The sequence below is a fragment of the Protobothrops mucrosquamatus genome, unplaced genomic scaffold (genome assembly GCF_001527695.2).
Source record: "Protobothrops mucrosquamatus isolate PMUCROS unplaced genomic scaffold, P.Mucros_1.0 scaffold1347, whole genome shotgun sequence".
NCBI classification, from domain to species: Eukaryota; Metazoa; Chordata; class Lepidosauria; order Squamata; family Viperidae; genus Protobothrops; species Protobothrops mucrosquamatus.
Genome location: NW_015387543.1, coordinates 160,460 through 184,321, shown reverse-complemented (window position 1 = coordinate 184,321; position 23,862 = coordinate 160,460). Strand labels below are relative to the sequence as shown.

At 43.4% G+C, this 23,862-nt stretch overlaps 1 protein-coding gene across 1 annotated transcript in view; it reads right to left on the bottom strand.

Moving 5' to 3' along the window:
* The window catches only part of PROM1 (prominin 1), a 185,930-nt gene that overhangs the window by 22,049 nt on the left and 140,019 nt on the right, over positions 1-23,862 (bottom strand). The window contains exons 16-18 of the mRNA XM_015821550.1: positions 22,413-22,516; positions 19,428-19,512; positions 201-347 (exon numbers count right to left, since the gene is read on the bottom strand). Of these exons, the coding sequence (XP_015677036.1) occupies positions 201-347; positions 19,428-19,512; positions 22,413-22,516 (336 nt within the window). The remainder of the gene's footprint in view (positions 1-200; positions 348-19,427; positions 19,513-22,412; positions 22,517-23,862) is intronic.

The following is a 23,862-nucleotide window of genomic DNA, read 5'->3' as shown; positions in this document are numbered from 1 at the left end:
AGTATGAGGTTGGACTAGAAGATCTCAAGGATCCCTTCCAACTCTGTTATTCTGTTAAATAACAGTTGTTCTTATAACTATCAGAGTAAAGCAAAGTGAAAAACACCTCCCTGTCAGGTGTCTGGAATTAGAGGAGCAACCATTTTTTCATCCTTTTCTCCATCCCAGTCAGCTGAAAAACAGTTTAGTCAACACCTTACCTCTGACAGGTATGCTGCAAAATTTATTTCATTTATTCCGGAAGATCCAAAATTCAACAGGTTCTCTTTCCCAGTGTTGCTCAGTAAAACTATATTGCTTAAATTTATATTGATATACTTGATTTTAAGTGACATGTCTTCTGCATGCTGTAGAGAAAAAGAAGCAAAAGGAAACAATTCCCAAATTTTGATGTTTCTCATTACCAAATATCATATAAATCTCTCTCAGAAGTGCCTCATACTTATTACATACAACAAATCAGACTACATGTCAGGTCTGCCATTTTCAGCACACCTTGCTTCGCTGGTATCCTGCCATAAAATACAGGGGAGGAGGAGGAGGGGGGGGAAAGTAAGGAATGGACAGGGGGAGGAAGGAAGGGAATGACATGGTGACAGGAACTAGAGGTGTCAATCTGGAACGAACTGGCTGATCAAGGACAGACAGTGAGAGTGGAATGTGAAACTGCATCGAAGAGACGCCAAACCTCAAAGCCATTTCCAAAACATCTAAAATGAACACAATTGGATACTGATGAACCGGTCAAGGGGACGGGGCAGGGAAGTGGGAAAAATGCAGGCTTTGCATGGGAATATTCAGATCCAGTTTTGCTTATGATGTAACCGCTTGAAAGTAGTAAAAGTGAATCTTTCACTTCAACGACGTGTCATGGTTCCGACAGACAGAGACAAGTAAAGCAGAACTCTGAGGCTTGCAAATTCCTCAAAGAACATGTTTATTAGTTACAAAGTATCGGCACGTCAAAAGTGAAACCAAGACTGAAGACACACGTAACAATTCCCCAATACAAAGTTAAAAAATCCCACCCCTAAGGCTATGCAAGCAACTACAGGAGCAGCCGATGACCTTGGTTCCCATGGGATAAAACTTTATTTAGATTAGCGAAGCACTGGCAACCCCCCCTCCCTCCTTTCTATGTGTCAGCCAAAAATGAATAAGGAAGATGGCTACAGTCATCCTCATTTTTAAAGTTGACAGTTGCCTCCTCATCAGAAAGAGTCTCCTTCAGGAAAAAGAAAAGCCAGGTTAAGCATTCCCTCAAGGTTTGTGAGGGTATTTATCGTAAAACTTCTTTATTAGCCTATCTGCTTTCACATTTGTACACTTCACCCATGTAGCTTCTGAAAGGGGGTAACCTTTCCACTGAACAAGGTATTGTAACTTTTCTTTGTACAAGCTAGAACTGAGAATACATTTTATTTCATAATGTGTCTCCCCCTCCACCACCACTGGACCCAGTGGTTTCTTTGGGACAGGTCTCAAAGAGGATTCTGACACAGGTTTCAATAGATTGCAATGAAATACAGGGTGAACTTTCCCCAACAATCGTGGTAGTTTCAATTCCACTGTGACAGGGTTAATGATTTTAGTGATAAGAAAAGGACCAAGGAATTTTGGCTCAAATTTTCTACTGGGTAATTTTAATCTTAAATATTTCATTGAAAGATAAACTAATTGTCCAACATGAAAAGGTTTCTGAGGGGAGCATTGTTTGTCTGCTTGTTTTTTGTAAATCTTGGTAGCTTTGGTCAATGCCTTCTTCACATTCACCCAAACCCCCTGGAATGATGTCACCCATTGGTCCAGAGTCTGGGAAGTAGGAGGCTCCTGTGGATTCTCAGGCATGGGCACAAAATCTCAACCCATTACTATTTAAAATGGAGTGAGTACAGTGCTACTGTGCACCGTATTGTTGCAGGCTACCTCTGCGAAAGAGAGGAGATCAGCCCAATTGGACTGCTGGTAATTTACATTGCATCTGAGATACTGTTCCACCATTGCGTTAGCTTTCTCAGGAGCTCCATTAGTATTCAGATGAAAAGCAGATGAAAGCCCCTGGGAGGACCCAATCAGTTTAACAAACTCTCTCCAGAATTTAGCAGTAAACTGGACCCCTCTGTCAGAAATAATCCGCTTTGGGGCACCATGGAGTCAATATATGTGTTTCAAAAACAGTTTAGTTAGCTTCTGGGCAGAGGGAAGTCCCGAGCAAGCGATGAAATGTGCTTGTTTGGAAAATAGATCAATCACAATCCATATTACAGTGTTTCCCTTGCTCTCAGGTAATTCCACTATAAAATCCATAGCTATCTCCTCCCAAGGCTGAGAGGGTTTGGCGACTTGTTGCAATAATCCTGGGGGTTTTCCAGGACGCCTCTTCATGGTAGCATAAGTGGCACAACTCTTAACATAACTCTCAATGTCTTTCTTCATTCCTGGCCACCAAAATTGCCTCTGCACCAGATGCAATGTCTTTAAAAATCCAAAGTGACCCGCTTGCTTAGCGTCATGATTCCATTGCAATGCTTGGAGTCTGAGGCCATCTGAGAGGTATAACTTATAACCCTTTCAAGCCAGTCCCCCTCTTAGGGTTAAAATAGATCTGTTATCTTTAAACCAGGCATCAGTCTCTAACTTCTCCTTCAATTCCTTTAGTAAGCAATCGTCAGGACCAGCAGGGGGTCGCTGTGTCTGCGATCTGGTTGTTATTTGAGCAGTGGATTGTGGCAGAGGAATAATGCAGTTAATTACTTCGTCTCAGTTGCTCTTGAACTGGGGCATCCTAGATAAGGCATCAGCCAAAAAGTTCTTACCCCCAGGAAAATATTTTAAAGTGAAATTAAAATGGTTGAAGTACTGAGCCCACCAAACTTGCTTCGGAGATAATTTGCGGGGGGGCTTTTATAGTCTCCAAATTTTTGTGATCAGTCCATACTTCAAAAGGTATTCCCCCCCTTCCAGGAAATGAAGCTATGTCAGCAATGCGATATCCCAGATAATCAAGGCGTGTCTGGTGAAATTCACACTTTGACAGCTTTGCATACAGTTTGGCTTTCAACAGTCACTTTAACACTCATGGACCATTTTGATGTGTTCATCCATGTTTCAGAATAAATAAGGATGTAATCAAGATAAACCATCCCCCCCTTGTATAAATGATCATGGAGCACTTGATTTATCAACTGCATAAATACAGCAGGGCCCCCCTGCAGTCCAAAAGGCATCACTTTAAATTGGAAACTCCCCAAAGGGCAATTAAAGGCTGTTTTCCATTCGTCCCCCTCCCTAATCCAGATCCAATAATAAGCCTCTTCTAAATCCAGCTTGGTAAAAAAAATTCCTTTAGCCAAGTGGGCTAACGTGTCCTTCGTCAGGGGAAGGGGGTATGTATTTTCCATGTTGACAGCATTGAGATATTTAAAATCCACGCATAATCTAAGAGACCCATCTTTTTTTTCTTTAAAAAGCATGGGAGCAGCCACAGGTGATTTGGCTGGCTGAATGAAACCCTGAGCTAAGTTTTTATCAATGTACTCTCTCAGTTCTTTCATCTCTCTGGGCGTCATAGCGTACATCCTTAGTTTAGGGATGTACATAGCCATAGCCCAGTGGGGGGGGAGGACGTCACATTTCTTCTCACTAAATGCTTCTGCCAAATCACGGTACTCAGTGGGGACAAGCTGAATCCCTGGCAGCTTTTCGGCTACAGTCTGTAGGGTTTCATGGGGCTCCCTTTGCATCTTGCTGATGGCCAATGTCTTTGTTTTATTGTCAGTGTCAGGTGGGAGGGGTCCTGTCCCCAGTCTTAATTTCTGCATTCCCTCCTCCCACCAGATGTTAGGATGCCATTTATTCAACCATGCTAGCCCCAAAATTATTGCTTTGGTCATCTTCGGAACCAACACAAAATGGATGATTTCCCAATACTGACCCATTTCCAAATGCACAGGTTCAATTAGGTGCATAGCAGGGGTACCTCCAATGAAGGACCCATTGGCCTGCTCAAACCTCATGGGCAGAGGCAATAGCTTGGCTCAGATTCCCAGTCTGAGCACAGTGAATAAGTTAATTAAGCACTGAGTACAACCCAAGTCTATTAGGACGTTCAAATTCATATGAGCCCCTGTTTTGGGCACTATTAGCCTGGTGGGAATGGCAAAAGAGGGAATGGGCTGACTCACCATGGGGTCCTCCTTGCCTTCCTCATCACTGTCGTACAGTGCCAGCATCTGCTGTGGCTCAGATTGGGGTTTGGCTTCAAGCTCGGTGGTAGGGGAGGCTTTGACACCCAGGCCTTGACATGCCCAGTTAGTTTTTTCTCTTCCTCCTCTGGGATCTCTTCGCGGTTTCACGGCAGTGACTGGTACACTCCTGAGTTGAGGGTGAGGAGCTGGGTACTCTACAGCATGGTGACCCATCTGACCGCACCGGTAGCACTTGATTGGAACCTTGGTTGGTGCTTGGGGGATGCTGGTGGCTACAGAGGCTTGATGACATCGGCCATAGAGGTGTTTTTCTTGGACGCGCAGTGGCTTGGGTTCAGCAGTGCTAGATTTTGGGGGCAATTCAGCTCAATGTACAGCACCACTGCCATACGGTACCACTCACGTAGCAGGTTAGGAAAACCTCGAATGATGCAGGCTTGAAGCAAGTCGCAATCTAGCCCCAGCTTGAAGTAGTTGATCAGTGACCATTCTGGTCACTGCCCCAGCCAACTAGGCAACTCTCCTGAATTCACAGACATACTCCTTTGCGGGGTGACCTCTTTGCTTCAGGCAGTGGATTTCTTTCTCGGTCAGCAGGACCCAGGATTTATCTTCAAACTGACCCCTCAGTTGCTTCATGAATAGATTGTCATGCAATTCAGGACCCCCTTCATCCTGGAGGTTGGTTTCAGTACCTTGAGGTGTGGAAAGGTTATGGACCAGAGAACTTCACCTGGGTTGATGCCGCCAACGTCCATGCCCCATATCTGGTCCACGACTTTCATACCCAGTTCCCGCAACATCCCAGTATGCATGGTCCTGGGGGAGGGGGGCCTGCAGGGGGGAATAGTGTCATGCCTCCATTGAAGCCTGAATCTGCTGAGGAAGATGAGCTGGAACTGGAGCCAACAGAGATAGAGGGGGAGGCGCCGTTGGCTTCGGACGAATATGGGGAGGAGCAGGCCGAGGCAGGCCAGGACCTTTCAGGATTGGGACAGCTTGAAGGCAGGGAAGAACAGGGGCAGGATGAACATGAGAGACAGAGCTCAGGCAATGAGCAAGGGCCATCCCCTCCTGATCCTAGAGCATGGAGAGTGGAGAGAAGGAGGAAACAATGCAGGCAGGCCCGACTACTCAGGAAGAGAGCACCCCGCCCCTCTCCACAAGGCACACCTGGGGACTGAGACTTAAGGAGATGCTATGGGGAGGGGCATTTGTTGGGAACAAATGCTGAATTATTGGAGGTTTGTGTGCCATTGCTGACATTGGAAACAACTCTCTGATCTCTTGTTTTGTGTTGTTATTTAAACTTGTAAACCCTGAAACTCTGACCATTGGACTGGCTGACAACCTTGATTTGGTGCTCCAAATTTCAGTTTGAATTTTGGCTTCTCTTCTGAAACTACTCAGGGAAGCTTGTATTTCCACAGACTTGTTAGATTTGGATGTATGTTCCTTTCTTTGTTATCTACTTGGCCTTAAATAAATTGCTGTTCTAATCTAAAAAAACCTTTGAAACTACTTGCAGCCAGAGGCTGCTGAACGTCTCTCTCTCTCTCTCTCTCTCTCTCTCTCTCTCTCTCTCTCTCTCTCTCTCTCTCTCTCTCTCTCTCTCTCTCTCTCTCTCTCTCTCTCTCTCTCTCTCTCTGTGTGTGTGTGTGTGTATCGTTACTTGTTCTGGGACTTGCCAGGAACGTGGGAGCATTTGGGCAACATTTGGAGCAATAAAGGGGCAGTTTGAACTGCCAGTGGACTGTGTTGCCTCTGTGCCGTGCCCTGGGTCATCACACTTGGCTTAGTGGAGAAACTGGGTCTATGACTCAGGGAACTTAAGGTGCCCATGGCTTTCTGCCAATTGGATGTTGCAATGGGGGGAGAGGCACCATGACATTTCTCATTGAACCGATAGAGATGAAAATGGGGCCCCATGAGGAAACTCTCAGATTTATTGTGGCACCAAGTATGAATAGACTCCTCAGACTGGATCTGGCATGACTCCTGAAATGGAACCCTTACATGAATTGGAAGAGGCAGATATTAAAAACTCAACAAAAGGCAACTGAGGGAGAGCCCAAAAGGAAACCATCCAAGCACAGCCCCATACCACTTGGCGGGAAAGTAACCAAGGCAGACCCCCGATCCCCAAGGAGTACTGAGACTTACAAGATGTTTTCAGTGAAAAGGACTCATATGCATTCTCCCCTAACTGCCCCCCAACTGCTGTATAGAGATATTGCTGGGAGCCAAACCTAAATTATACTCCATAACTCCAAAGGATGAGCTCCAGTCCTTTATAGATAAGAGTTTGCAGTGGGGGTTTATCCAGCCAACCAGATCATGGATGGCTGCCCTGGTGCTATTCCAGAAAAAGAAGAATGGGTCATTCTGCCTAGCATGGACTATCATTGGTTAAATGCTATTTGTGTGGAGAACATCTATCCCCTGCCATTAATGAAAGACATGCTGGCCCACTTATCAAAGGGGAAGATCTTCACTAAATTAGATTTACGAGAGGCGTACTACTGAGTACAGATTAAAGAGGGGGATGAATGGAAAACCACTGTCAACGCTGCTAATATTGAATATTCTTGCTTTGACAAAATATGCAGAACTGTCTGGTACTTTTAGAGTTAATTCAGATGAGAATGAGAGAGGAGAGAAAAGCCCACGGAAGGGAACAGAAGTGAATCTTTGCCCTCCAGGTTAATTGGAAGATGTGAATCATGACCCCAAAATAGGGGAGGGGAAATGCCTGGAATGTTATGTGCAAAGGAAGGGAAATTCAGATCTTGGCATTCTCCATGCCGTGCTGATACTCCTCTACACTAATAAAGGCTTTTTAGGTTAAACCATGCCTGAAAGTTCTTTGAAGTGTTTCATTAGTCAGACACATGACATCATGCCAAGATCTACAAATTTTTTAAACCAATTAAGAGGTCCCGGACCTCGGTCACTATTCCTAATCTAAAGGGGATAGACTGACAAAGATTCGGGGAAGATCTCATTATGGAAGGAGAAAGATGGCTTGAGGCCAGCACCTCAGCAGCAGCAGCTTCCCCAGGGAGTGGAGCGGCAGCCAGCCAGCCGGGGGAGAAAGAACTCTGGCAGATCTCCCAGCTGGGAGCAAAGACTTCAAAAGCAGAATGGAGAGATAACGAAGTTTTGGGTGAGTCACTGGAAAGATTTCAAAACCCAGAAGTGAAAAGCAGAAATCAATTCCTGGAGAGAGGAGCTTATACCCCTCCAATTGCACATCAGAAAGCCTGTCAGATCCTGTCTTCCCCTGCCTGGGACCCCAACCCTGAAGAGAGAGGGAAATCCAGTCTGAGGCATCTGCAGCAATGGCTAGATTGGGTTCCCCAGCAGATGGATGGTGAGCTATTTCTGAGCTTCCCACAGCTAATAGAGACCTTGCAACAGCTTGGGGTGGTGCAGAAGCCAGGAGATCAGCAGCTGGTGGGAGACCGACCATAGCAGGGAGATTGGCCATAGCCCCCGAACGTGCAACCTCTGGGCATAAATCTGCAGCCAGGATGGGGCCACCAGCAACAGCCACAGTGGGGGCCCCAACAGCCTATAATTGCACCACTTTTCAGAGCAACCTTCGATGGGGACCCAGAGAAGCTGGTTTTTTTCCTCAACCAAGTGCGTTCTCATTTGAATTGCTGGGCCTATCTCTACCTGGACCCGGGGGCCATGGTCATTGTGATTGCGTCCAGTCTAGAGGGAGAAGCATCTGAATGGCTGAACAATTTATATAATGAGCAAGCCCTCGAATTGGAGGACCCCCCACCTCTTCCTCCTAGGGCTGAGGGAAAGATTTGAGGACCCATCTATTTGTCTTAAAGCAAGAGAACAGATCCACAAAGTAAAACAAGCCAGAAGGCCTGCCCTGGAGTACGTGTGGGAGTTTCGCAAGATAGCAGGTCGAATAGAGGGATGGCCTGAACAATCCCTAATCCATCACTTCTTTGAGAGATTAGACAATCACCTCTCAGGCCTGCATCTATCGAGCTGTATCTGATCAGCTGCAAGAATGGTACCAGGCAGCAGTGAAGCTAGACATTCAGCTCGCTCGCTATAAGAAGCCTCCCCCACCTGAATCCAAGCAGCCACCAGAGCAACCCGGACAGCAATCACCCCATGAAAACCTCCAACTACTGTGATGGCTGAGAGACCCAGACCACCTGCAGGCCCGTCAAATAAGTGTTTTCGGTGTGGACAAGAGGGACATCAAGCAGCAACCTGTCCAGTCCCCTACCCCCGACTGCAGAGCAGACCGGAACCAGCGACAAGAAGGAAACCTGCTCAGCGGCTAACAAGAGAAAAATCCAACCAGGTCATACAAGAACCTGTTGCCCAGATTACACCACACACACAGGAGGACACAAGGACTCCGGGTGGACCCGCCCCTGCTCTACCCTCCTTTGAAAGCGACGATGAAGGAGAGAACAACCCGATGGTGAGTTGACAAATCCCGCCTTTTTCACTGGCCGCCAAAATTATAATCCCTACGTCTGGGGCACAAATGGACTTAAATGTGCTAATTGGTTCTGGATGCACCCGCTGCATTATTAGTCTGCTGTTTGCCATGAAAATGGGCATACGGGCAAAACAGCTTTCCAAACCTGTGAGGTTTGAGCAAGCCGATGGCTCCCTGATGAGAGGGACTCTTGTCACACAAGTAACTGAGCCCTTACGCCTAGAAATAGGTGCACACTGGGAGTTTATTCGCTTCCTAGTGGCTCCAAAAATGACTGAGACTGTGATCCTAGGACTAGCCTGGTTGGATAAATGGAAGCCATTTATCTGGTGGGAAGAAGTTTGGAGAAACACAAAAACTGCTTTAAAAAAGACTTTTGAAACCTATAAAAAGCAGGCTGATAGAAAGAGGGCTCTCCAAAGAACATTCCAAGTTGGGGGAAAGGTTTATTTGTCAACTAAATATTTACGCCTCAAATTGCCCAGCAAGAAATTGGGACCAAAATTCTTGGGGCCTTTCCCCATAGTAAGGATCATTAATCCGGTCACCGTAGAACTAAAACTCCCTAGACTTTTAGGGAGAATTCACCCAGTCTTCCATTGCAGCTTGTTGAAACCTTATCGGGGCTTCACTTTAAGACCTCCCCCAAAGAAGGCACCTGGGCCCCTCGTAGTTGCGGGACAGACCCACTATGAAGTGAAACGTATTCTTGACTCTAGAATTTTTAAAGGGAAATTGCAGTACCTAGTACAATGGAAGGGATACCCATTGTCTGAAGCCACCTGGGTGAAATCCAGTGAGGTGAAAGCTGACAGGCTCGTCAAAAGGTTTCATGCGAAATACTCCAACAAACCGAGAACTAGTCATTAACATATGCTTTTGTTTACATTACAGGATCTGTCCTTTTTGTAAGGGGGGCCGGATGTCAATGCTGCTAATATTGAATATTCTTGCTTTGACAAAATATGCAGAACTGTCTGGTACTTTTAGAGTTAATTCAGATGAGAATGAGAGAGGAGAAAAAAGCCCACGGAAGGGAACAGAAGTGAATCTTTGCCCTCCAGGTTAATTGGAAGATGTGAATCATGACCCCAAAATAAGGGAGGGGAAATGCCTGGAATGTTATGTGCAAAGGAAGGGAAATTCAGATCTTGGCATTCTCCATATGCCGTGCTGATACTCCTCTACACTAATAAAGGCTTTTTAGGTTAAACCATGCCTGAAAGTTCTTTGAAGTGTTTCATTAGTCAGACACATGACAACCACTTTCAATTGCCCTCTGGGATGTTTTCAGTTTTGTGTATTCCCTTTTGGACGGCAGGGTAACCCTACCATCTTCATGCAATTAATTAAAAAGATCCTGCATCAGCACCTGTATAAAGGGGTCTTAGTCTACCTAAACAACATTCTTATTTACACCAAAATCATGAAGCTAATTAGGGCAGTGCTAAAGAAACTTCAGGCCATTCGACTATATGCCAAACTTTCCAAATGCGAATTCTGCAAGTGGAAGATAAACTATTTAGGTTATCACATCTCCCACAAGGGAGTGGAGATGGATCCTGAAAAGGTATAGGCAGTACTAGAATGGCCACCATTGTGCACTTAAAAACAACTTCAAAGCTTCCTGGGATTTGCAAATTTTTACTGGCAGTTCATCTCGTTCGCTCAAATAGCTCTGCACATCATCAACCTATTAAAAACAAAATGGGAGGGGAAACCAAAATCCAGTCAATCCCGAAAGTGGACAATAGAATGCCAAGCAGCATTCAAGAAACTCAAATGCCTATTCGCAGCTGAACCCATGCTAAAACCCAAATGTCTCATTTATCATTCAGGCTGATGCCAGTGACGTAGCAGTTGTTCTGTACTACTCTTGAAAAATGACCAGGAAGTTTTACAGCTGTCCGCTTACACCTCCAAAAAACTATCCAATGCAGAACTGAGATGGGTGGTTTGGAGAAAAGAGGCATATGCAGTGCTCCTAACATGGAAGCACTTTTTAGAGGGGGAAAAAGCCCCTTTCAAGGTGTGAGTCACCCACAAAAATCTAGAAGCCTTAAAAACTCCTAGAAAGCTATCTCCAAAACAGATCCATCAGACTCAATACTTCAATCACTTCAATTTCACACTATGATATCTTCTGGGAGGGGGGGACTTTTAGCTGATGCCCTCTCATAGCTACTCCAATACAATAGATCCAAAGTTGAAGTTATTAGCCCACTCATTTCCTTTCAACAGCCCCAGCCATCACCAGGACACAGGCAAAAACCACCTCCTGATGCCAGACAAGCTACTGACAACACTAAAAGCGGCATTAGAGAAAGACAAATGGTTTAGAACCTACAAAACAGAATGCACCATACCAGGTAGCTTAGTGTGGGTAGGAGCCAAGTTGTATATTCCAGAGAGCAAACATCCTGATCCTCCAAAGAAGCCACGACTCTAAAAATGTAGGGCATTTTGGCCTCATAAAAACCCTACACCTAGTGAAATGCTAATTCTGATGGCCATCTCTAAAAAAGGATATTGACACCTATGTGGCCAGCTACCCTATATGTTCATTAGCCAAGAGATGTCCAGTAAAACCTAGGTCTCCTTCAACCTGTGGCAAAACCTCAAGTGCCCTGGGAAAAAACTCCATGGACTTTACCAGAAAGTTCAGGAAACACAGTAATTTTGGTGATAACTACCTCTTCTCTAAACATATGCACTTTGTGCTTTGCCCCCAAATTCCCTCAGCATGTATTGTAGCAAAACTCTTCATGCAACATATTTATAGATTTCATGGATCCCCAGAGTGAATTATCTCAGTTCAATTCACTTCACAATTTTGGCAAGAATTCCTAAAATTGCTTGGCACCACCCAAGGACTCAGTTCCTCCCATCATCTCCAGATGGATTGGGGGGGGGGGGAATGCATGAATAAAGTCTTAGAACAATACCTGAGATGTTATATTAACTACCAACAAGATAACTGGGCTGGCCTCCTTCCTTTCGCAGAAGTGTCTTACAATAATGCAGTGCATAGCACTACATAGCATTGCATCTCTTTTTTCTCCTTTCTCCTACAGGACTGATGCCCTTTTTTTCAAGAGGGGCAGAATGTCAGGTCTGCCATCTTTGGCACACTTCACTTCATGGCATCCTGCCATAAAACATAGAGAGGGGGAGGAGCATGGGGAAGTAAGGAATGGACAGGGGGAGGAAGGGAGGGAATGACAGGATGATAGAAGTTAGAGGTGTCAATCCAGAATGAACTGGCTGATCAACGATGGACTGTGAGAGTGCAATGAAAAACTGCATCGAAGAGGCACCAAACCTCAAAGCCGTCTGGGAGAAAGAAACATACACAGTCTGTTGGGCCCTCCTCATATGGAGGCAATTCCTAGAGGGCAGCAGAGTCAGCAGAGGACTGACCACAAGAACTTGGAGGCGCTTAAAGCTCCCAGAAAACTATCATCAAAACAAGTCAGGTGGGTTTAATATTTCAACTGGTTCAATTTTACCCTCCACTACCTGCCTGGGGAAAAAAAATTCCTGGTGGATGCCCTGTCCCAGATGTCCCAGTATAGCAGTGCCAAAGAGGAAGTTGTCAATTTCATCATCCCTTCTAAACAAATAGCCACATCAGCCCTAACAAGGCAACAAAAAATCCACAAAGAACAGGTAGCTGGGGATGTAGCCCAAGTGTTGAAAGGGGCTCTTGCAAAGGATGAATGGTTCCAACTACATAAGGAAGAACTTTCACTAAGGGAGAACTAGCGTGGATGGTGTGTAGATTGTGTGTACCTGCAAGCCAGTGAACCCTGATGCTGCAACGCAGACACAGCACTAAGACCCCAGGGCATTTTGGATTCATTAAAACTCTCCACCTTGTGAAATGCCAGTTCTGGACTTCCGGTTTACCAACGCGGCCATCATGGACGACTGGAAGATGAGCTCCGTCTTCCTTTTCCAGTTTCACATCAGTGGGGGGCCCTAAAAGGGTCAAAAAGTCACCCCGTAGAGGCAACCAGCAAGGAGGGGCTCTTGCTGGATCGCGGGAGAGTGGTAGCTCTCCCATTAGAGCCGGCTTTCCCTCTGAACCAGCAGACGAAAGACCGGCCACAGCAATATGACTCGTCACTAGGCTGTAGACAGCCGAAGTCACACTTACCATCAGGCAACATTAAAGCAGCGTGGAAGAGACTGCTAAAGTACTTTCCCCCCTGTGGAGAGGGAAGGGGGATTTTAGCCCTCCCTCCAGAAACAGCGGCAACTGACTATCCAGGGGAGCTTAAAACGTTGGAAAAATAATTGGACCCCAGTTAAAATTTTATTTCCTAAAATTTGTGGACTAAAAGAATTTTCTATTATCTATCTTTTTACTTTCTATTTTTATTGAAGATCTGGGTTTTCCCTCATAAAATAGAAGGAAAACTGAAGGATTAAAATAACTTTGAGACTTAAAGGAAATTTTTAAACAGTGGGGTGACACCTTGTGGCTAAATCTGAAATTGCAATCTGTTATTCTTCAAGAGGCTTGGCTGAGAGCCTAGAACAGTGGTGGCGAACCTATGGCACGTGTGCCAGAAGTGGCACTCCGAGCCCTCTCTGTGGGCACGCGTGCCATGCCCCGGAGATGGTGAGGGACTGGCCCCCGCCGCCCTGGCCCCACCCACCCAGTCTGCCATGACCACTGTGGCCACGCCCACCTGGCACCCGGTGATAAATAAGTGGGTTTGGGGTTGCAATTTGGGCACTGAGTCTCTAAAAGGTTCGCCATTACTGGCCTAGAAAATAAGATAAGATTTATGCAACCTTGAACACCAGCTGTGAGAGACTTAGCTGTATTTTTTATCTATTGAAAAGAAAAAAAAACTGTAAAAGTTCCTAATTTAATTCACCATTATGGAAGAAGACCAGGAACAGACTTTTCATATGGAGGAAAATCTGACCCAAATTCTTGATACGCTAAAGGCAACTTATCAAATCCTTCTTATAGCTGGTAATGAAATGAGAGCTTACAGAGAAAAACGAGAAAGCGGTTCAGATATGCAAATTCAGACTTTGATTATAACTAAAAAATCAACTATACAGAATACTACAGAAAAAGTGGAACAATTAAATATTATGACAGAAGATTTAACTGCCCAACAAGTACAGACAATGGAAAATTCAGAAAAAAATCTGACAATATGGATGGAGGAAAAAGCCTGCTATATAAATCAGAAGGAATCTGAGGATCAAGAAGAGGAACAAATGGAAGAAAAGATAAATAGTTCAGGACAACTACATCGAGAGGGGAAAATAAAGAGACAACCTGCTAGATTTGCCAGACTTGCTAGATTTCTCAAAAAAATGGCAACCGGATGGTCTTTTCAACATCACACAATATATGTAATAATACATGGTGAACTGTTTCATGACTTAGAAACACAGATATGGAAGATGATCTGGCAAAGAAAGAAAGCTAGAATAAGACTGAAGAAGAATGGGGTCTTGACCTACTTATGAGATTTAAAATAGAATATAGAAAATATTCAAGTAGATAAGATGTGTGTTTTGAATATAAGATACTGTTATGAATTGAAGAACAGAAAAACTTTGGTTATTTAAAACCTAGAATTATAAATGTTAACAGTCAAATTTGAATATTGAATTGCTTATAAAGTTTAGATAAAGGAAATTAAGATAGATATATATGTGCTACAATTTATTGATGAAATGTAAGTAAATATGTTTTGATGTAGTGGTAAGAATGAAAATTATCAGCTTAAATATGAGAAAATATATATGAGAGAGGAAGTACTAATTGTTGAAATGGAAGAAATTTTGGTTACTGAATTTAAGATATTTGGAAACTACAGTATATGAAAATAAGAATACTACGGTATATTGAATTATCAATTTGTTGATGTAGAACTGAGATAGATAAGATATGTATCCTGAACACCAGATGTTGTGAGGAATTGTGACAAAGAGAATTGGAGTCATTTAAAACTTGGAAATGATAAATATTAAATGTTAAACTTAAATATTAATGGAAAATTAAAACTGAGAAAATTTACTAGATTACTGATGGTCTAAAAGATGGAATGTTAAAACAATTAAGACATACATAAACTAAAAGTTATTGATAAATGTAAGAAAGTTATTTTGTATCATTGATAGAATAAGAAGTATACTAATAAGAGACAGTATATATTAAGGGAAAAAGAGAGGAACTATTGGCTGAAATAGTTGGAGACTTGTATTAATAATATCTGTATGTAATTGAGTTATTGTAACTCAGCTGCCATGCTGTTTTTCAAAGATATAATTGTAATATTAGAAAATTAATAAAAAGTTTACACACAAAAAAAAAAGAAATGCCAGTTCTGGTGGCCATGCATGAAAAGAGACATTGAGAGTTAGATAGCCAGTTGCCCGGTCTGTGCCTCAGCCAAAAGACATCCTGGCAAGACCCAGAGTTGCTGCAACCCAGCACCAGTCCCACAGCTCCATGGAGAGAAATATCAATGGGCTTTATTGTGGAATTGTCAGAAAGCTCAGAAAACACAGTGATTTGGGTTATCATGGACCTTTTCTCCAGAAAGGCCCATTTCGTGGCTTTCCCTAAGATCCCATCCATATTAGCTCTAGTGCAACATGTATCGGTTGCATGGAGTGCTTGAGTGCATAATCTTGGATTGTGGTGTCCAATTTACTTCAAGCTTTTGACAAGAGTTATTTATTAGGCACTTCCCAGGGCTTAAGCTCTGCCCACTACCTCCAGACAAATGGAGGCTGTGAACATGCTAATGGCATGTTGGAGTAATACTTTCGCTATTATGTGAACTACCAGCAAGACAACTGGATTGAACTCTTACCATTTGCTGAGGTTGCCTACAATAATTCAGTACACAGTAGTATTGGATTCACACCCTTCCGAGTACCTACTGGCCTGGACTTTGTCCCAATGCCAGAATTCCTTCAACACACCCCTCAACTGGTATTGTTAACTGATTGGATTCAAACCCTGCAAAACACTTGGCCCATGGTCCACAAAGCACTGGATGAGGCGTGGGACAAGTAGAAGAGACAAGCCAATAAGACGAGAGCTCGAAAGAAGTAGGAGTTAAAGTTTACCTTTCTATAAAATTTATGCAGTCACAGCAACCCTGCAAAAAACTTGGTCCCATATATGTAGGGCCATTCCCCATTACTAGGGACATAAACACAGTGTCAAACCTACAAAACTACTTTTGGTCACAGCCATCTTTCTTCTTCGTTTTTTGGCTTATCCCAACTTTGGGGGAAGGGAAAATGTATTCTTCTGTTCCAGACAAAACAATAACTTTCTTATGGGAACCAAGGTCAAATCGCTCAAGTGTTTGGTGGGCTAGAATTACCGTTAGAGAACCCGTGTTAATTGGAGAATATGATTTAAAACATAATTAGTGGGTGGGGAATTTAACTTTTACCTTGTAACCTTTGGGGGGGGGGGGACTTCCAGTCTTGGTTTCACTTTTGTTCATGCTGATATTATGTAGCCATTAAAATTGTTCTTTAAGGAAAACAAATGCCTTAGAGTTCTTATTTCTTTTGGTCTCATCTATCGGAACCATGACACCCAGTGACAGTTGAATTGAAATTGTCTAAGAATCTTAATCACATCCACCCAGTTTTCCATTGTAGTCATCTGAAACCTGTCACTGACCTATCCTTGGCATCCTGCCATGAAGTCACCATCCCCTCCCATCCTAATAGAAAGAGAACAACATTTCGAGGTAAGGAAATCCTTGAGTCTCGCTACTATTAGGGAAAGTTGCAATACTTAATTTTATGGAAGGACTTTTCCCCCTCTGACATTGAGTGGGTTGAGGCCCCTGCCTTACCCACCAATTCCATGCTAAGTACCCTAACAAATCCAAATGACCCATCTGTATATGATGTGCTACTAACTATTACTGTATTTTGTTTTGTAGGACTAGACTTGTTTCTGGAGGGGCAGCATGTCAAGCATCTCTCCTATACAAGCTTCTTGAGTGGATAGCCTGATATTAGTGGGGGGAGGGAAAGATTGGAATGTAAGGGAAAAAAAGGGGGGAATGGAAGCCCAGTCTAGTTGAGCCTTGTGAGAAGCTTCAGCCTGCCAAGGTCAGCTGTTGATATGCAGAGTTGGGAACTGAGAATCTGTTTCCTAAACAATATACCAGCACCTAATTGGACATTTACAGATAACCAGGGGATGTCCTGGGGGGGGGGGGGCGGAGGAAATTTTACTTTGTATTGTTTGCATGGGAAAATCTCAGATTCAGCTTATGCTACTTCTGTAATCACTTAAGCTTCAGTAAAGTATACTCTTGGCAGAAACAAATGGCCAGGAGTCTTTTGCTAGATGACTGAGTGAGACGGTTGACACCTGATTAGAATTTGGACAAGGAACAATCAGGAAATTCCAGAGGGGAAATCAAAACAATATTCAAAACAGTGTTTCTCAACTTCGTCAACTGGAAGATGAGTAGAGTAGAGTAGAGTAGAGTAGAGTAGAGTAGAGTAGAGTAGAGTAGAGTAGAGTAGAGTAGAGTAGAGTAGAGTAGAGTAGAGTAGAGTAGAGTAGAGTAGAGTAGAATAAAATAGAATAGAATAGAATAGAATAGAATAGAATAGAATAGAATAGAATAGAATAGAATAGAATAGAATAGAATAGAAGCTGGAAGGGACCTTGGAGGTCTTCTAGTCCAGCCCCTCACTCAGCAGGAGAACCTATACCATTTCAGACAAGTGACTGTCCAGTCTCTTCTTAAAAACCTCCAGTGATGGAGCACATACGATTTCTGAAGGCAGGCTGTTCCACGGGTTAATTGTCCTCACTGTTAGGAAGTTTCTCCTTAATTCCAAGTTGCTTCTCTCTTTGATCAGTTTCCAACCGTTGTTTCTTCTCCTGCCCTCTGGTGCTTTGGAGAATAGTTTGATGCCCTCTTCTTTGTGGCAGCCCCTCAGATACTGGAACATTGCTATCATGCCACCACTATTTCTTCTTTTCTTTAGACTAGTCAAACCCAAGTCCTGTAGCCATTCTTCATATGTTTTAGTCTCCAGGCCTTCTCCAGGCCTGAGTAGACTTCAACTTCCAGAATCCTCTATCCATCTATCTTCCAGCTGGCAAAGTTGAGAAACAAATTCTAGGTCAGGGATCTCAGCTTCGCAGACTGGCGGGTGGGGAAGAGGGGATGATTTCACACAAGCAGTGGGCACGAACTTCCCATGCGAGTGTGAGCACTCACTGCTTGCGCAAATGGAGCTTCTCGCATGAGTGCATGCCACAAGCATAAATGGAGCTTTATATGTGAGCGCCTGCCTCTCATGCAAATGGAGCAGCACGTGCTTCACTACTGGGCCACAGTCCGGAGGTTGGGTACCCTTGTTCTAGCTGAAAGGAATGGCAAACTTCTTTCTGATTACTCCTTCCAAAACATTATCAACATATCTGTGAAGCCACCGGAAACTGAATTCAATTCAAAGGAGGTTTCATCTTTACTAAACCACACTTGAAAAATTGCATCCAATTCTGGTCATCACAATATAAAAAAGATGTTGAAATAAGAAAGAATGCAGAGAAGAGCAATGAAGATGACAAGGGGCTGGAGGCTAAAACATATGATGAATGGTTGGGAGAACTGGGTATCTCTAGTCTAATGAAGAGAAGGACTAGGGATGACATGATAGCAGTCTTCCAATATTTGAGGAGCTGTCACAAAGAAAAGGGAATTGATGTATTCTCCAAAGCACCTGAGGGCAGGACAAGGAATAATATTAGAGAGATCCAACCTAGAATTAAGGAGAAATTTCTTGTCAGCGAAAACAATTAATCAATGGAACAACTTGCTTCCAGAAGTTGTGGGTGCTCCATCACTGGAGGTTTTCAGAAAGAAATTGGACAGCCATTTGTCCAGAATGGTATAGGATCTCTTGCCTGAGTAGAGGGATGGATTAAAAGTCCTCCAAGGTCTCTTCCAAGTTATTATTCTATGCTCTATGTTCTAAATCTGCAAGGCTAAACAACTGGATCAGAATACCTCAAAGAATCCCTTTTCTATGTCAAGCCACCTAATGGCTGCAATAAATCCCTCTAGATTGGGCCACATCCTTGGAACCCAAACAGCCTTTTCTGTTCTGGTGCCCCTTCTATGAAAACTTGCCCTCTTCTCCACTTCTAAGCATTTGGCATGTACTAATTTTGGCATATGGGAAAATATTTTTAATTCAGTCTGGCACACTGGCATCCTAGGATGCTATAGACTATGCTTGGACATTATTTGATTCTATTATTTCATTTGAAGTATCTTAGATCATTTTCTATTGTACTATTTTTAATGTTTGACTCTGCCTGGAGAAACTTGGCATCAGAGATGCTTTGTAAATATTGTAATTCAAATCCTGTAATATTAAATGAAAACACACAGTTCATCCTGTGAAAGGAACCAGCTTGAAGCAAAACTGAGCTGAAGGAGGATCCCAAACACTTTAAACACAGACAAGCTGCCAGGGACAGAATGAATAACAGAGGCTGAAGGACAAATGCAATATCTCAGAGTGCCACTCTACAACAATGGTAAAAATTCAAATTTGGGCCAGAGTTTCAACCACTATGATGCATAAACGGCTTACTTCTTGTAAATCATATTTTCTAGAAAAATTCAAAATAGAACAAAATGCAAAAGATTGCATAGTAAAGTACTGAAATATTCACAACCTGTTAAACTCACCATGCTAATGTTTAGAATTTTATTGATACTGAACAGGTTTTCCAAGTGGAGTGTAGCATAAATGCCTTTATTGTCCTTGCAGTCACTAAAAAGATATATAGAAAAAGGATAAATCAAGAGTTTGTTTCCAGTTTTAGATCCTAATATTTTTCATCAAAAATCTATTTAACTGAGCCATTTGAATACAGTATCAGTCTGAATTCAAAGGATTAGAAAGATTACTTATTTCATTATATTTATTAAGTCTACCGATTCTAACAACTGGGCAGCTTATACAATTCCCAAATTGCTAACCAAACCCTTCCTACCTTACCTCACAAGCACATTTTAAGTCGAGAATTATTTAGACAATTTGTGATGGCTCTGCTATTCAAAATGCAAAATTAGACAATTCATCCAAAGTACCTAAAGATTTGGAAGTTTCAAATAATCTTTGGAAGCTAATTAATAACACAACTATTTTTTTTCAAGATATTTAAGTATGAGATATTTCTGTATAACTGTAGAATTAGACCTTATCTCCCAAAGACTTGAGCAACTGATGGAATTCTTGACAATTTTTGGTTTATGAAAAATTAAATGGAAGTAGTAACTGATATTTTAGTCCTTACTTAGCTTCTGCTTCAAAGCAAGGATAATCCGACCGTCCTTCTCTTATTAAGAAAATACAACTTAAGGCAACAACATCCAACTTAAATCAATTGCACTGCAACATATAAACCTAAATTTGAAAGGGCAATGGCTAAATTAAAAAGGAAGTCATCAATGAAATCGTAAGGTTTCTGTAAATCTGGATCTTAGAAATGGCAGAGGGATTATGCCAGGTAGAATTTGTTGCTTTATGTTGTTTTGGAGACTGAATTCCACAAGAGTTTGCAAATCAATTTAACCTTGACAGACACCATTGGCCCCCACACGCTCGCCTCCCTGTGTGCGGGGGCCGATGGTGTCCAGCAGCCACCCCCGCCCCCTGCCTCACCTTGCCTCGCTCCGCAGCCTGCTGCCAACAGCAGGCTGGCAGTCCAAGCAGCAGGTGCGGCAGTGGCACCGGCAGCAGGCAGTCACAGGGGAGGCACATGATGCAGACTGCTGGATGCCCCTACTCAGTCCCATCTGTTTTTGCTTGTGTTTGGAGAGCAGATTGCCGCTGGTCATCTCCTTGGCCCCCTTGCAAGTCTTGCCCTTGGCCCGCACATGGAGTGTGTTTCCCTCGCACACCCGACACACCTCAGCCCTGCTGTGGGCAGCCGCCACCATCACTGAAGCCACCAGCAGTTCATGAGGGTCCATTAGGCAATCACTGCTGCCATCTGGAGCAGCAGGCTTGCCCAGCATTAAGGAGGCAAAGCAGCTGGCTATTAAACCATAGTAGAAGTGGTAGAGCACACCCAGGCCAAGCAGGCAAAAGACAGCCACCCCGAGCAGGGAAAGCTAGATCCCCATCGATATCATGGCCACCCAGGTCCAGCCAGGATCACAGGCCTCCCCCTCTTTCTCTGCTGGGCCTGGGTGGCCATGGGCTGATGGGGATCTGGCTTTCCCCACTCGGGGTGGCTGTCTTTTGCCTGATGGGCCTGGGCATACTCTACCACTTCTACGTGGGCTAACTATCCAGCTACTTCGCCTACTTTGTGCTGGGTGGGCCTGCCGCTCCAGACTGCGCCAGCCTAATGGACCTGTGTGAGCTGCTGGTGGCCTTAGTAGTGGCAGCGTACACACTCCACGTGCAGGCCAAGGGCAAGACCTGCAAGGGTGCTGAGATGACCAGCAATGACTTGGTCTCCAAGCGCAAGTAAAGACAGACGGGCCAAAGTAGGTGCGTCTGGCAGTCCACATCACATGTCTCCCCCACTGACTCTACCTGCTGCCAGTGCCACAGCTGCACCTGCTGCTTCAAGGGTCAACCCAGTGGTTGCAGCAGGCTACGGAGCCCCTGCTGCCAGACATTGTCACCCCCTGCGTGCTCACCACCTCCTGTGCACATGCCTGGGAGGCTGCCTGGCTGGGCTGGGTGGGGCTGAGGTGGCAGAGACAAGTCCCTCACCATCTCTGTGGCGACCCAGTGGGCCAAATATGGACCAATCACGGGCTGGATTCGGCCTGCGGGCCTTGTGTTTGACATGTCTGATCTAGATCAATATGTTTGTTAATTGCTCCTTTGGTAGAATACCAGGCTTTAATAAATTCACGTGTCCGGCGGTTGTTGGCATGCCCAATGATTTTTGTTCTTTCCCAATCGAACTGGTATTGTTTATTATCGATGTGGTTTGAGAACAGGGATTTTTGGTCGTGCTGTTTAACTGCTAGTTGATGTTCATGAACACTTGTTTTCAATTGCCTTCCTGTTTGTCCCACATAGAATTAGTTACAATTGTTGCAATTGATTTTATATACTACGTTGCTGTTGTCTTCATTCTGTATTTTGTCTTTGACTTTAGATAGTTCTTTTCTGAATGTAAATGTGGGTTTGTGAGCTATCATTATTTCTAGGGGTTGCAATATTCTGGCAGCCATTTTGGATGTTCCTTTGATGTATGGCAGGACTTGTTTTTCTGTTGTGGTTGGCTGTGTTTTGTCAGTGTTTGGATGATAAGCATCATATTATGAAAATTTTGGGATAGCCATTGTGGAGGAAAATATCGAAAAGGTGTTTGAGGATTTTCCCAGTTTTAACTGAAGAAAAGAAGTCAGCCAGTCAGCCTGAAAAAGGGGTGGCGGGGGGGAGGGATAAGGTCAATCATCCATTTGGATGCTTTATTGCTATGAAAATAGATAAAAGGAAAGAAGAGCCCTCTCTACCCACCACAATCAGGAAGAAGAGGTGGTTCCTGGCTGTTCCAGTTATGGAGGGAAGGAGCAGATGATGCAGAGAGTACAGAAGGCAATTTGGAAGAAATTTCAATCATTTTCAGATGACTGAAGCTATACACACAATCTCAGAGAAACCTAATTGTACAACAGAAGCAGGAAAGAGTGAAAATTTACCTGTAAACCTGTTCAAATGTCAAATCAATATCTGGGTTTTTCAGAATGATGCCAGACAGATAGTTTTTCCACTGGCGATTAAGCAAGTAGGGTGTGTCCAAAATCTAAAATGCAATTCAAAGAAGATTGATGTATACATTTAATTTGGCTTCTACAAACAATACAGGTAGTCCTCGACTCATAACCACAATTGAGTCCAAAATTTCTGTTGTTAAGTGAGACATTAGTTAAGTGAGTTTTGCCCCATTTTATGAACTTTCTTGCCACAGTTGGTAAGTGAATCCCTGCAGTTGATAAGTTAGTAATCCGGTCGTTAAGTGAATCTGGCTTCTCCATTGACTTTGCTTGTGAGAACGTGACAAAAGGTGATCACATGAACCAGTTGCCAAGCATCTGAATTTTGATCACATCGAAATGCTGCAACTATTGTGACTGTGAAAAATGGTCATAAGTCACTTCAGTGCCATTGTAACTTTAAATGATCACTAAATGAACTGTTGTAAGTCGAGGACTACCTATACTCAGAAATGTGTTTTCTTTATTATAATTTGTTTTGCAAGTAACAAGAAGCTACACTGTATAATATCTATTTCCTAAACGTAATGGTAATATTACACAGATTGACCTAAAAGTAGCAACTTTAGAATGTTTCAGTGGCCATGATATTCACTAACCTTTATTGAAGCACAAAATAGGAATTTAGTTTAGATCAAGTGAAGTTATTTAAGCAGAAGTAATATTTTGGAATGACTGAAAAACCAAATGGGGAATCCAGTTCAGATCTAATTTCTTCCACGAAGTTCTTTCAAACTTGCTTTCTTATTTATAATATGTGGCTAATAATATCACCATCTATTTTATAGGAGTGTTTTAAAGGTGATATAATAATGACTGTCTTACCTCTACCTCAAACTATAACTTGGCACAATAAATCATATGTTAGGGCATGCTGTCACTTGCTACCTGCTGCTGCTTTGTGGGCATGCATAGCTAACAATCCATAGAAGTTTCCAGCTGTGGTTTGGTTATAATTCCAAATCAAGAACTGGGTTTGTTCCACTTATAGAACAAGCCAAGGAAAGAAGCAAAATGTGGTGGTTAATGACCCAGGAGTGACCTGTCATTTTCTAGCTGTGCATTTCATGGAAGAAACCAGAGATTGAACACTGCTCATTTACAGCAAAATTAAATTATGGCCTTACATATTGTATGAACATGCAGAACATTTTATGAAGTATTTTGAATGTTTTACGGGACTTCCGGTGGCAGGCGCCTTCGCTGGACGCAGCTGTTTGCTGCTCCCGCCTGTTTCTGCGTAAAAGCCGTTCTGACAGCCTGCATCAGCTGTCAAACGGCTTGATACCTTTCCCCTGGGCATAGGGGGAAAGGTGAGCTGCCCGAGGTAGGAGTTGAGTTCCCGAGTCGTCCCTTGTGGACGATGTAGGTGAGA